At 37.7% G+C, this 14,197-nt stretch overlaps 1 protein-coding gene across 1 annotated transcript; it reads left to right on the top strand.

Annotated features, from left to right (window-relative positions):
* On the top strand, positions 695-12,413 carry LOC109352449. The gene is made up of 2 exons (XM_019594441.1): positions 695-1,063; positions 11,711-12,413. The coding sequence occupies exons 1-2, from the start codon at positions 734-736 to the stop codon at positions 12,221-12,223; spliced, it is 843 nt and encodes a 280-aa protein (XP_019449986.1). The 5' UTR covers positions 695-733; the 3' UTR covers positions 12,224-12,413.

The following is a 14,197-nucleotide window of genomic DNA, read 5'->3' as shown; positions in this document are numbered from 1 at the left end:
ATAGGAAAACTCAAAATTTGAAATAGAATGTCATCCATCATTTGATTATCATAAAACCTTACTTGGGACAAAGGTAATTCTTAATTATAGATTTTGTTTTGGTAACTTCAAAATTATCATGTATATTTTATGTTTCCCTATTTTATGTTTTGTAACTTCTCATTTTATGTTTATCTATACTAATACTAATAAACATAAAATAACTACGCATAGAGTTTTATGTTTCCTTATTTTAACTTTTATAATTTCTAATTGATATAAATTTCTATAATCTATCTATCTCTACCTATATATAATTCTATACTATTAAAGCTAAAACAAAATAAAAATCACTACCATGACATAATTTTTATATTTCAAATTTATCATTTGTAACATTTCTCATTAATAATTAATATAAACTTCCACATATTACTTCTATTGATTTCATTTTTTATATTAATATATTATCAATCTTCCATACATTCTCTTATTTATAATTTCATTCTCCACTGAGTTTATATATTTCATTTTTTATATTTAAATTGTTTTTCTTTAATATAAAGTTGATACATTATATATTAGAAAAAATACGAATGTGGGTCGTACGCCAGTACAAATGAAAAAGTATCGGAGAATAATTTTATTTTTATATACTCTTCCCTCTAAATAATAATATATATTTTCCTCCTGAAAGAATAAATATTTTTATATTTATTAATGAGGAGAAAGATAATGAAGAAGTGTGTGGCAAATGGAAGCATGCTCTACATTCCATCCTAAACCTCAACCTTGTCCATGGCGACCAACCCTTTTCAACCCAAAACCCATTTCCCATTATCGCATCTCTTGCTCCAACAACAACAACAACAATATCCCACGTTGGGATTCCAATGCTGAAACCTCTTCACCCAGAAATTTCAGCTTCAACAATTTCAAAGCCAAACGTCCTCCTCAGCAAGACCAACAAGAAGAATTCGGAAAGAAGAGACGGTGGTGGTCTGATGAAGCTGAATCTCCGTCGTTTGAGGAAGAAACTAGTGGGGGTTGGGAGGAAGTTATAGATTCTCTCTGGATTTTCAAGGTAATTTGTCTCTTTCGTTTCTGTAGTTAACTTCAAGTGTGTCAAATTTGTTTTTTTTAACTATGCCCTTTATTTTAATACAAGTCCAATGACAAGGTTTTGGTTAATAACAATAGATCACGGGTTCAAGTAAATTGTATGAGAAGTTGGGTTCGTTTATGAGTTGAGTTTTGGATGAGAGAAATGAAAAAAAACTTTAAAATCATTTCATTTATGACTCTTCAACCTTTCATTTCTCTTTCTCCCCCTCCACAACTTAATTCGCAAAAGGACTCATACCCTACCAGACTCCACTAGGTGAGAGTAATAGACCACCTTTTTTATGATAAGGAGTTAAAATGGGATAAAGATGGGTTGAAAAACTAAATCCATGGAAATATTAAACATGTCTTTTCCCAATACAAAGTTACTTTTGAATTCCTTATCCTAGGCCCTTAAAATTTCCCTTAGTTTAGTGTGGAAGACGAATAAACTGTTTATGGCATTTGGTTTTATTAATTTATTTATTTTGGACTTGTGGATGTAGGTGGTAATATATTGAAAGATGAGTATTTGATTACTACGTGCCTCACTATTTAAGATTAGTTTCTCTTCTACGTGAGGCTTCTAATGATAGTTTAAGCTTTTTTCTCTGTGTCTGACATAAAGCAAAGTGATTGTTTATAAAATTGGCAGACCAATTATTTTCAATGGAATCTTTGTTGAAGGCATCTCTTGAGCAATCAAGCAAAAGCAACGCACCTGGCCAGCATTGTCTCGGCTAAGGTACGGTGCTTTTAGGTTGTTCCTATTGGGAAGTTTGTTTGTTAGAGACAAGGACTTCTGTGGCAGTTTTAGTTGGCTATCTTTCATTGCTTACATAATTTAGTTCGGCTGCATTCTCAAATTTCAACGGGCAATATAATTGCTTTAGGTTTAACTATGTGGCGAAATTTGGTTCAGCTTATCTTATTTAGGAAACAAAGACTACATGATCACCTTGTTGTTTGAGGATTCATCGGCATGGGAATGAAACATGAAATTAAAGAAATTGGTAGTGATATGAGGGGATGAGTGAAAAATTTTATAAGTGGAAAAGGCCCATAGGATCATTACTGGTTTTAGTTCAAGATGCGGTGTCTCACTTATAAGTAGGTAAGAAAGAGAAGAAGCTTTTGGAGCTTTGAAGAATGAAAAACAATGGTGGGTGTGAAAGGCAACCCAACCTAAAGAAGAAACTATCAAAGGAAGTAAAAGAATAACTCTTCACTTTTTATTTGACATATGAAAAATGAATACAATACATACTTCAAGGGAATTCCCCAAGTACTTATACAAGATAGGAAAAGGAATCCTAACTAATAACTGATAGGTACCAGTTATATGGATAAGAAAATACTCAGCAATTCACACCAACAGAGTATTAATTGAGCAGAAACGAGTTACAAGATTGCATAGCCATGAAGTTCTTATTCTAAGAGTGCAGAAAGAAAATGACAGAAAAGATAAGAAACAATTCCTAGATTTCCTAGTGACAATAATCACTCCTTTTCCACCCAATGATTGCCTGCCTCTTCCTTCTATTCTGGCATCTTATATTCACCACCTCTGATTTCCGTTTCTGGCCCACCAGTCTTTGTCTCCCATCTGTCTTGGTTGTTAGTAGCATGTGCAACATATTCTTTCTTCTTTGTTCCAAAATGATGTAAACCAAGGGGGGCAACCTATGATTTTTGGAGGCCATGTTCTTGCAAAGAATTTATAGCATAGTTTGGTTTATTTTATTTGCATTGATTCAAATAAATGAGATTGCATTCTCATGTAGTCTTAGGTTTAATTTCCTTCAAGTATTTTTAGTATTTAATTCATGTAATATGGGTTGGGATTTATTTGTAACATGGTCCATATTTCGTGACCAAGTAGTTCACTTAGGTTCAAGGGTAAGCTTGTCACGTGGCTAAGGCAATGAAATTAAAGCATGGTCATTTTCTTACATGGAAGAGGACGTGAGGAACTCTATCTCTAAGGAAACAAGGAGATAAGGCATGGAGAAAACAAATTATTTGAAGATAATTATAAAGATTATATCTTTCAAATCTGATCCAATTTAATGCTACAAACAAGGAATCAAGTGAAGATATGATTATGTTGTGGGAGGCTACAATCAAGGAAGTGAAGATAAGATTTGTTTATACCAACAACATATCTTATAAACAAATCAACCCCAACAAAGATAGATTTGAGAATTCAAATTTAACAAGCAACTTAGTCAAATCCTATCATACAAAATTCGACCAAGCAAGGAAGAGATCAACCCTTGATCAATCAAGGATCACACGACCATAATCAAGAGGGTGAAGATAGATTTCTTGCTGCCAACAAATATAATCTTTTCAAATCAGCCACAACAAACAAATCTATTCATTATCTTTTCAAATCTCCACATAATTTCGGCCAAATTCAAATGCAAGGAACCAAGCCAACAACACCAACACCAAATTCAAATCAAGCTTCCTCAAATCAAGGAAATCATCTCATCTCAATCTTCCTCCAAACCGTGAAGACTATTCAACCCAAATCACATTATTTAAAGATCTTATCTACTTGATTTAATTAGGAATTACATTATTATTTCGTATCTTTTTTAGGCTAAGTTTTAATTAGGATTTCAATCATTCAAGTTAATTAGGATTTAGTCTATTTTCTATTCAGCCAAGGCAACTTTGCCTATTTATGCATTCAGATTGGATTAATAAAAGTTAAGTTGAATTTTGAGTAAATTTGAATTGTTTTAGTTGAGAGCACTTCTCCTAAACCTAGGTTGGCCGTGGCCACCACCATACTTGTTCTTATAAAACCGAATCCACCATCTCCATTAAACCAACCTTAACCTACAACTCATACAACCTGCCTCACGCATAAAATAAACCCTAAAACACCTTCTCCAACCTTAAACCAAACCTACACACATTACAAACAGCCCTACATCATACCTAACCGAACCCCAAACAGCCTAAAAACCCTAGCTTTCACACAAAACCGAATTAGGTCCTAAAGGTCCTAAAATTTCAAGCTAAACGATCCTTAAAACAAAGGCAGCCCCAAGAGGTTGTCATCACAAAATTACCTTGACCCTTTTCTCTTTTTCTCTGATATACTTTTGTAATAACGGGCCCATCAATACCCTCCCCAACGAGTAACATCTTGTCCTCAAGGTGGAAATCTGGGAAGGTTGCACGGAATAGATCAAAGTCCTCCCACGTATTGTCGTGGTCCTAGAGATTAGCCCACTTGATTAATACTTCCCTCTTGCCATTCAACAATTTGTGACACGTCAATACTTGATCCGGAATACCAATAGTTCCCAATCCTCCATCAAACCCGCTGGAAATTGTTGGCAGGGAATACTCACAGGAGGAGCCGTTTTGAGTTGAGAAACATGGAAAACCGGGTGTATGCGTGAATACTCCGATAGCTGTAATTTATAGGCCATAGCCCCAATCCTTTCTAAAACCAGAAACAGCCCATAAAAGCGAGGGCTCAATTTCTCGTTGATTTGTCGAGTAAGAGAACGTAGCTTGTAAGGTTGGGCCTTTAAAAACACAGATCACCCATCTTAAACTCGACTTCCCTTCTCTTTTTATCCAACTGGACACGCATTCGGTGTTGAGCCTTGGCCAAATTGGCTTTGAGATCGCCCAAAATGCTATCCCTTTCCCGGAGCAAACTGTCCACTGTAGCTACCGAGGTGGTCTCACTCCGAAAGGGAATAATTGAAGGAGGATCCCTTCCATACAAGACATTGAAGGGACACATCTGAGTAGAGGCATTATATGAACAATTAAACCACAACTCCGCCCAAGCCAACCATTTCACCCACTGTTTAGGATGTTCCCCCACAAAACAGCGTAAGTAGGTCTCAAGTGTTCTATTTATAACCTCCGTCTGACCATCCATTTGTGGGTGATATGCAGAACTAAATCACAATTTTGTGTCGGCTAAACAAAACAATTCCTTCCAGAACATACTCATAAAACTCGATCACGATCTGAGACAATAGAGATTGGGAACCCATGTAACCGAATAACCTCCTTCACAAAGACTTGTTCTAGCTCATTGATAGAGGGTGGATCAATTTGGCTCTCAATAGCTGTGATGACAGGTTGAAATTCTTCACTTAATCCATCAAGGATGTAGTCAGTGTGTTCTGCAATTGATATAGGGGTGCCTATAGATGCGAGTGAATCAGTTATGGCTTTGATTTTGGAGAAATATTCTGAAATGTTGTTGTTGCTTTGAGAAATTGTGCACAGTTGAGCCCTGAGTTACCTGCTTCTGGCCTTGGTGTGGGCATTGCAAAATGATTGAAGTTCAGCCCACAATTGACAAGATGATGTGCACCCAAGGACTCTTGTGTGTAAGGAGTCAGAGATGGAGTTGAGGATCCAGGCAAAGATGATTTGATCCTGCTCTTCCCAGCTGAGGAATGTAGGATTAATGTGATGATGAGTGTTGTCAAAGTCAGAAAGAAATTTGGGTGGTACATCAGTGGGGTGAATGAATCTTATTGCTCTGTTGGATATTAGAACAGAGAGCATGAATTGGCTCCAAGTGAGATAGTTTTTCTCACTGAGTTTTGTAGAGGGTATGGAAAGAGAAAAGGATGGAGAATGTGCTCGAATGGGAGGAGTAGAGGAATGGGAAGGTGGAGGGATCTGAGGCAGTAGCCATTAGGGCGAGTGATACCATGTAAAAAGATAAAAGATAAAAGGAATGAAGAAAATAAAATTACACATTACAATAGAAGAGCTTATCCCTTTAAATAAAGGGAAAGCAACAGAAACAGAAACAGATTAGTAACTGCATAAAGCAGTTACTAACACTAACAACTTCGAGCATGTGCAAATAACAATTAGTACATGCTAATTGTTAATTGGCACATGTTAATTGCTTCGCAATACAACTTAACTAACTCTATTCTCTAATATAAAGTGTGCATACTTACTAAGGCGATCAACGACCACGGAAATTGTGTCAGCACCACTAGACTTCGGTAATCCACCGATAAAATCCATCGAAACGTCTTCCCAAACATGATTAGGAATTGGAAGAGGTTGGAGGAGCCCCGCTGGCCGCAAAGCTTGGTATTTATTATGTTGGCAGATGAGACATTCAGCCACAAATTTCTCTATATCTCGACGCATACCTGTCCAATGAAAGGCTATAACAATTCTCTTTTACATTCTGGTTACGCCGGAATGACCACCCCACAGAGACGCATGAAACTCAGCAAGTAAGAGGGGAATGCGTGCTGACTTGTTGGGCAAAACCAACCTGCCTTTGTACCACAAACAGCCTTTGGTGATGGAGTAGAGAGGACGAGATTTTGGATTTTTTACCAATTCTTGCATAATTTGCTGTACCTGAGGATCTTCCATAATCTCTGCTGCCAACTCTATCAAGTCCATGTTAGTAACCATAAAAATCGATTTATATTCCATTACCCGGGATAATGCATCTGCCACCCGGTTTTCTAAGTTCAGCCCACAATTGACAAGATGATGTGCACCCAAGGACTCTTGTGTGTAAGGAGTCAGAGATGGAGTTGAGGATCCAGGCAAAGATGATTTGATCCTGCTCTTCCCAGCTGAGGAATGTAGGATTAATGTGATGATGAGTGTTGTCAAAGTCAGAAAGAAATTTGGGTGGTACATCAGTGGGGTGAATGAATCTTATTGCTCTGTTGGATATTAGAACAGAGAGCATGAATTGGCTCCAAGTGAGATAGTTTTTCTCACTGAGTTTTGTAGAGGGTATGGGAAGAGAGAAAGATGGAGAATGTGCTCGAATGGGAGGAGCAGAGGAATGGGAAGGTGGAGGAGTGGAGGGATCTGAGGCAATGGCCATTAGGGCAAGTGATACCATGTAAAAAGATAAAAGATAAAAGGAATGAAGAAAATAAAATTACACATTACAATAGAAGAGCTTATCCCTTTAAATAAAGGGAAAGCAACAGAAACAGAAACAGATTAGTAACTGCATAAAGCAGTTACTAACACTAACAACTTCGAGCATGTGCAAATAACAATTAGTACATGCTAATTGTTAATTGGCACATGTTAATTGCTTCGCAATACAACTTAACTAACTCTATTCTCTAATATAAAGTGTGCATACTTACTAAGGCGATCAACGACCACGGAAATTGTGTCAGCACCACTAGACTTCGGTAATCCACCGATAAAATCCATCGAAACGTCTTCCCAAACATGATTAGGAATTGGAAGAGGTTGGAGGAGCCCCGCTGGCCGCAAAGCTTGGTATTTATTATGTTGGCAGATGAGACATTCAGCCACAAATTTCTCTATATCTCGACGCATACCTGTCCAATGAAAGGCTATAACAATTCTCTTTTACATTCTGGTTACGCCGGAATGACCACCCCACAGAGACGCATGAAACTCAGCAAGTAAGAGGGGAATGCGTGCTGACTTGTTGGGCAAAACCAACCTGCCTTTGTACCACAAACAGCCTTTGGTGATGGAGTAGAGAGGACGAGATTTTGGATTTTTTACCAATTCTTGCATAATTTGCTGTACCTGAGGATCTTCCATAATCTCTGCTGCCAACTCTATCAAGTCCATGTTAGTAACCATAAAAATCGATTTATATTCCATTACCCGGGATAATGCATCTGCCACCCGGTTTTCTGACCCGGGTTTGTATTGAATCTCAAAATCGAACCCCAACAACTTGGTCACCCACTTCAATTGATCACCACCTAGCACCCTTTGATCGAGTAAGAATTTCAAACTCTTTTGATCGGTGCGAATAATAAAATGGTTTCCCAGTAAGTATTGTCGCCACTTTTGAACCGCGAACACTATTGCCATTAATTCATGTTCATACACCGATTTTAACTTAGCTCTTTCCGACAGTGCTTGACTAATAAAAGCAAGAGGCCTCCCTTGCTGCATCAGTACTGCTTCAATGCCAAAACCAGAAGCATCGGATTCAATCTCGAAGGGCACACTGAAATCCGGTAAAGCTAGAGTGGGTAATTTTACCATAGTGGCCTTCAACGACTCGAAGGCTGCTTGAGCATCTTGTGACCACTGAAACGTCTTCTTCAAAAGCTGAGTCAAAGGTCTAGCAATCACCCCATAATTCCGGACAAACCATCGGTAGTAACCAGTGAGTCCCAAAAATCCCCTCAACCCGTGAATGTCTTTAGGAGTGGGCCATCTTGTCATTGCGGAAAGCTTTTCCGAATTAGCTTGGATCCCGTGACTCGAAATGAGGTGCCCCAAGTATTCTAGTTGTTCGGCCCCGAAACAACATTTTTTATAATTGACCCATAACGCATGATCTCTGAGTACCTGAAAAACCAGCCTCAAGTGAACCAAGTGTGACCCCATGTCACGACTATACACCAAAATGTCGTTGAAGAACACCAACACAAATTTCCACAAATACGGCTTGAAGACATCGTTCATTAGTGCTTGGAAGGTTGACGGAGCATTGGTAAGCCCAAATGGCATTACTATATACTCGTAATGTCCTTCATGAGTGCGAAACGCTGTTTTATGAATGTCTTCCTCCTTCATTCGAATTTGATAATAACCGATTTCAAATCCTGCTTAGAAAAACGAGTTGCTCCTCCTAGCTCGTCCAACAATTCCTCAATTATTCGAATGGGAAATTTGTTGGGCACCGTAACCTTGTTGAGAGCCCTGTAATCGACGCAGAACCTCCATCCCCCGTCTTTCTTCCTTACTAAAATCAACGAGCTAGAAAATGGGCTAACACTAGGTCTAATCATCCCTGCTGCCAACATTTCCCTTACAAATCTCTCAAAGCTTGAGAGTTCTTCGACGTCATACCGGCAATGCTACTCACATTCAATTGCAAGTTAATTTCTTCATGTGCTTGTTCTCCCGAGTTGTTCCCCTCTTCTACCTCTTCTTCTTCTTGACCCAACAAAATAACATGGATCTGCTTGTTTCAGCACACATGGCCTGGAAAATATCTTTCATCACACCTGAAGCATAGATTCCGTCTCCCCTTCTCGTTTCTTCTTCTTTTGTAAGCCTCTTGAACCTCGTTCCTCTTCTATTGACCGAAGAGTGTTCCCCTTCTTTGAACCCCATGCCTCCTCTCTGCATCGTGTTTTCTGTTCTTCCCATTTGGGCTGGAGTGTTCTCTTTAGGCCCAACCGATTGATTACTGTCCGTATTAAAATGTGGGTGCTCTTGGGCCCCGACCCAACGTCCAACTAAAGCAGTGTGGGTCGGCCCAACCCCACCTCCTCGGGTCCAATACCCAGGTGACCGCCCCAGTACCCTATTTCTTTCCTCCACCTTGTGTGCCAACTCCATTAATTCATGAAGATCCCCAGAGCTCATCATTCTAACCTCCGCCTTAATTTCTTCCTTCAACCCATTCATGAACACTCCCTTCATAAATTCTTCGTCAGCAAAACGCAGTGGAGCTAAACAAAGCTCAAACTGTTCCTGATATTCCATGACGGTCCCCCTTTGTCTCAACCTCATCAATGTCTCATAAGGATTGTCCGATGCTGCCGTTTGAAAACGACTCATTAGAGCTTGCCGAAACATTGGCCACCGCATCGTCACCACCATTCGAGATTCCCACCATTGGTACCAATTCAAGGCCTTCCCCTCCAAACAAACCACCGCCGTGTCCACCTTCTCTCCCTCCGGAATTCGGTTTACTTCAAAATACCGCTCTGCTCGATACACCCATCCATGAGGATCGTCACCGGTGAAGTAAGGTACCTCCACCCTTTTGACTCTTCTCATCTCATCATCTCCTCGCGATTCTTCCCTTCGATCCCTGTTTTCCCTATTGTTGTTTTCGCCTATTCCTTCTCTTCCCATACCCCAGATCTCACCTACTGCTTCTTCTAGACGATCAGTGACCGTCTTTAGCAACGACTCCGTTTGTAACCAGAGGGCTTCTTGAAATGCCGACTGTAATTCTTCCAATCGCCTCTCCATATTATCGATTCTATTATCCATTCTTGTGGATACCATCCAGATGCTCCCAGAACCGGGAGCTCTGATATCAAATTGATAGGTACCAGTTATATGGATAAGAAAATACTCAGCAATTCACACCAACAGAGTATTAATTGAGCAGAAATGAGTTACAAGATTGCATAGCCATAAAGTTCTTATTCTAAGAGTGCATAAAGAAAATGACAGAAAAGATAAGAAACAATTCCTAGATTTCCTAGTGACAATAATCACTCATTTTCCACCCAATGATTACTTGCCTCTTCCTTCTATTCTGGCATCTTATATTCACCACCTCTGATTTTCGTTTCTGGCCCACCAGTCTTTATTTGCCATCTGTCTTGGTTGTTAGTAGCATGTGCAACATATTCTTTCCTCTTTGTTCCAGAATTACCCTGACTCTTCTCTCTTTTTCTCTGATATACTTTTGTAATGACGGGCCCATCAATAACTAATTTAACTAACTCAAATTACACATGTGAAAAATGAAGAAAGAGTGATGGAAATAAAGTTGCTTGGCCAACACGCAATTGCTGATGCACCAAGTGTCGTAGGCCTGATGTGGCTTGTATTGGTCTGATCACGTGCACATGATCTGTTGGCACACCAGGCTTGGTTCCCTCGGTCAGATGACTAGCATCAAGCCTAGTTCCCTCGGTCAGAGTCTCAACATGTGGTCCGACTTCCTTAGCCAAATAATCTGCATCAACATCAGCACCATCTGCATCTGTATCAATGACTTTGGCCTGCATAAGAACACAATTAGAACCGTAAGTTGGTGCATCAGGATTAAGGCTTGGCGCTTCATGGCCCTTACTTGGCGCATGAGTACCAAGTTTCTTGACTAGCAAGTTAATTTGCTTGGGGAGCAATTTAACTTGGTTGGGCACTTTTCCTGGATTATTCTGAATAATGTTTGATAGTAGGCTTTCACTCTCCCATGCCCAGTAACAATGTGTTCATTGGTGGCTAGTGGTTCCTTGGTCGTGGACCAGTCCAACAAAATGTATATTTAAATTTAGAGTTGAGATCTAAGGCCACAAACCACCTAACAGATTGTAATTAAAAGAAGAAAAAACTTCATATTTGATTCTCATTTCATATGGAGATTCATATTTGATTCACATTTCATATGGAGATTCACATTTGTTTCTTGAAGGATTTCTTTTGGCTTCATCAAAAAATCTGGGTTTTGTATTTTCATTCTCATTTTCCTCTACTTGTAATTGTTCTTATTTTAAAGTAAGGCATTATATAGTTGTTGCTGCTTTCTTAATTTTTATTGGTGCTGGTTGAAAAATTGTGGAGTACCCTTTTCTTGTTATCTGATTCATCTAAGGCTCTAACAGCTTTCCAATTAACTACTGTCTAATGTCTACTTCCCATTTAATTTTTGATCAGTTTATATCACATCAAATTTATTTTGCCCCATTGAGTTTTCAGCCTTCATTGCTCTCTTGTGTGAGAGCATAATGCTCCAGAGACCAGAGGGTTTAATTATGAATTAAGCAGCTATAACTTTTGCGGTACTCTGTCTATTGTCTAACATTAGTTACTAAAAACTTGTAAATGTGTGTTTAACATTTTGTTAGTGTGAAGTGTTACAACGTATTTCATTTTTTGTATGCAGATTTTCAAATCCTATGGTTGGACATTCCCTATCATCCTCGCATCATGGTTGCTAGCTAGTGGCCCAAAAGCTTTCCTCATGGCATTAGCACTCCCCCTTGTTCAGTCGGCACTTGCACTAGCATTTGAGAAGTTATGGGGACAGACGAAGGGAAAGCCAAAACGCAAGTACAGGATGAGGAGGAAATCTCGCTCTATGAATGGCAATGGAGTTGTGGAAGAACCAGACGAAAACCAGAACACTAGAAAGGGGAAGACAGGCTATCAGTCCTGGGTAGTTGAAAATAATGGTTCGGTTGATCAAGGCAGCCAAGAAGCACCAAGTTTTGGTGGATGGGATGACTTGGAAAGACCAGCAACAAGGTCTTCTCGAGTGATGAACGGGTTGTCACAAAGGATGCCTACGGAAGGTGGCAGGTTTAGTAGGAGAGAAAGAAAAAGCGACAAACCTCTGCTGTTACGATTGCTTATCGCGATTTTTCCGTTTTTGGGTACATGGACAAAGATGCTGTAATAGTCTTCCCAGCTTGAGCTTGAGCTTGGTTTGATCTTAATTTTGATCGTACTTAGAGAATTGAACTTAAAGAAGCTATGAAGTTGTCTGTTTCTGTGCTCAGTCTTTGACAGCAAATATGCACTATTGATTGAATCAATTGATGAGTTAAGTTCATCAATATAAGCAAATTTATATTCCTTTAACTGCCTTATTTTTTAGCATTAAGGAATGTTCCATGCCTTCATTTTGGTTGTCATTGGGTTTATTGTGATAGGATTTTCACCAAATAATGCTTTCAGATTTTGTGATCATAATTTTGCTTTACTATCCAGTAGCTTCATCCTTGTCTATCAGAAAATGTGTGTAGTTTTTTATCTGCACAGGGATATTTATTAGAATGTAATATATATATAGAGAGAGATCTATATATATATATATATATAGATAAATATATATACTGTTAGGGTAAAGATGTAGATCATCTATCATTTAGTTATAGAGAAAAACTTGCATGAAGATACATATAACATGTCACATTAAAGACAAATGTATTTATGTTTGTTGGTGCTATCATTTATGTTTAAATCAAAATTAAACTTTTAATATGTTGGTAAGATTTAATTGGTTGTCTCCATGTATATATATCTCCATGCAAGTCTTTCTCTTTATTTATATTAGTACTTTTTTGAAGAGTCTATGATTATTAAATATGAATGATAGAATATATAGTAATAATGTATAAAATTTATATATTATCGTTTATCTATTTTTTCTCTATTTATTAATGACAAGTTAAATGTACCAGATAATTAAAATATGAAGTCATTGTTGAATACTAAATAGCATTATTCTTTTAAGAAAAAATGCGGCAGCCAACGTAGACTTTCTAAACTATTAGAGATTAAACGTGGGGTGAATATTTGTTGTCTCAAAATAGTGTTACTTCATGCACCACTGTTTGTGATTGATCAGAAAATATTTTTTCAACGAATCATAAATAATGGCACATAGAGTGATACACTTTATGGTACAACAGATATGCTCCCTTAACAAATTAACAGATATCTTTTTCTCAAAGTGTATATCACTCTTTCTCATTTCATTTTTATTAGTCAGAAATTTTGGCCCTAAGTTTTGTGGTCAAAGCTTGTTAAGTTCTTCTATATAGAACCACGAAATCCGTTAATTCAAGTTCATCATAAAGTCTGAATTGACAAATATTATGTCAGCTTTCTAAAATCAATATCAATAGGAAACTTTATATGCTCATTGCCCAATAAAAAAACAAATTCAATTGACTAAGCAATAACCCCACCATTACCTTTGCTTCAACTTTAAGAACAAACCACTTTAATATTTTTATACACATCAGGTATATAGTAACTTATTGTTATACACAAAAAATGTAGAGTATTTTTCTATTTTACGTGTGTATTGTTTTATGTGATTAATATTTACATGCGTCACACGAATTTTTAACTATATTTTATAACAAAAATATCACTCCTTTTCAAAAAAAACTTATGTGGCGATTGATATTTGGCACATATTGCTATGAGTCCTTAGTACTTTTATGTATGAAAATAGTAAGTCACAATATCTTCTAGAAACAAAAGACCATTCAATTAAGTTAAACTAAAAATAGGTGTTGGTTCAAGTGATCTAGATTTGATTCCCCTTAAATAAGGTCTTGGGTTCGAGTTTTGTGAATAGAAAAATATCTACTATGAGAATTAACCTCATATACCTATAGAGGTTCTCAACTCAAATAAGATTATGTCTAGTGTAATAATACATGTGAAAAACCAAAAAAAACTAATTTCTTTAACATGTGTCGGGAAGATTGAGTCAGAATGACCATTTAGCGCAAAATTAAGGCTTTTTTGTGATTTTATAGTTTGCTTACAACTTGAATCAAATTTCTAAGAGACCATTTTTCTTGCTTTAAAAAAATCACATTAACTGTTAATATCTAGTGTCAGAAAACCAAAT

Source organism: Lupinus angustifolius, chromosome LG07, assembly GCF_001865875.1.
Source record: "Lupinus angustifolius cultivar Tanjil chromosome LG07, LupAngTanjil_v1.0, whole genome shotgun sequence".
NCBI lineage: Eukaryota > Viridiplantae > Streptophyta > Magnoliopsida > Fabales > Fabaceae > Lupinus > Lupinus angustifolius.
Note: the sequence above shows the minus strand (reverse complement) of the source record. Positions and strands in the feature narration are given on the sequence as shown.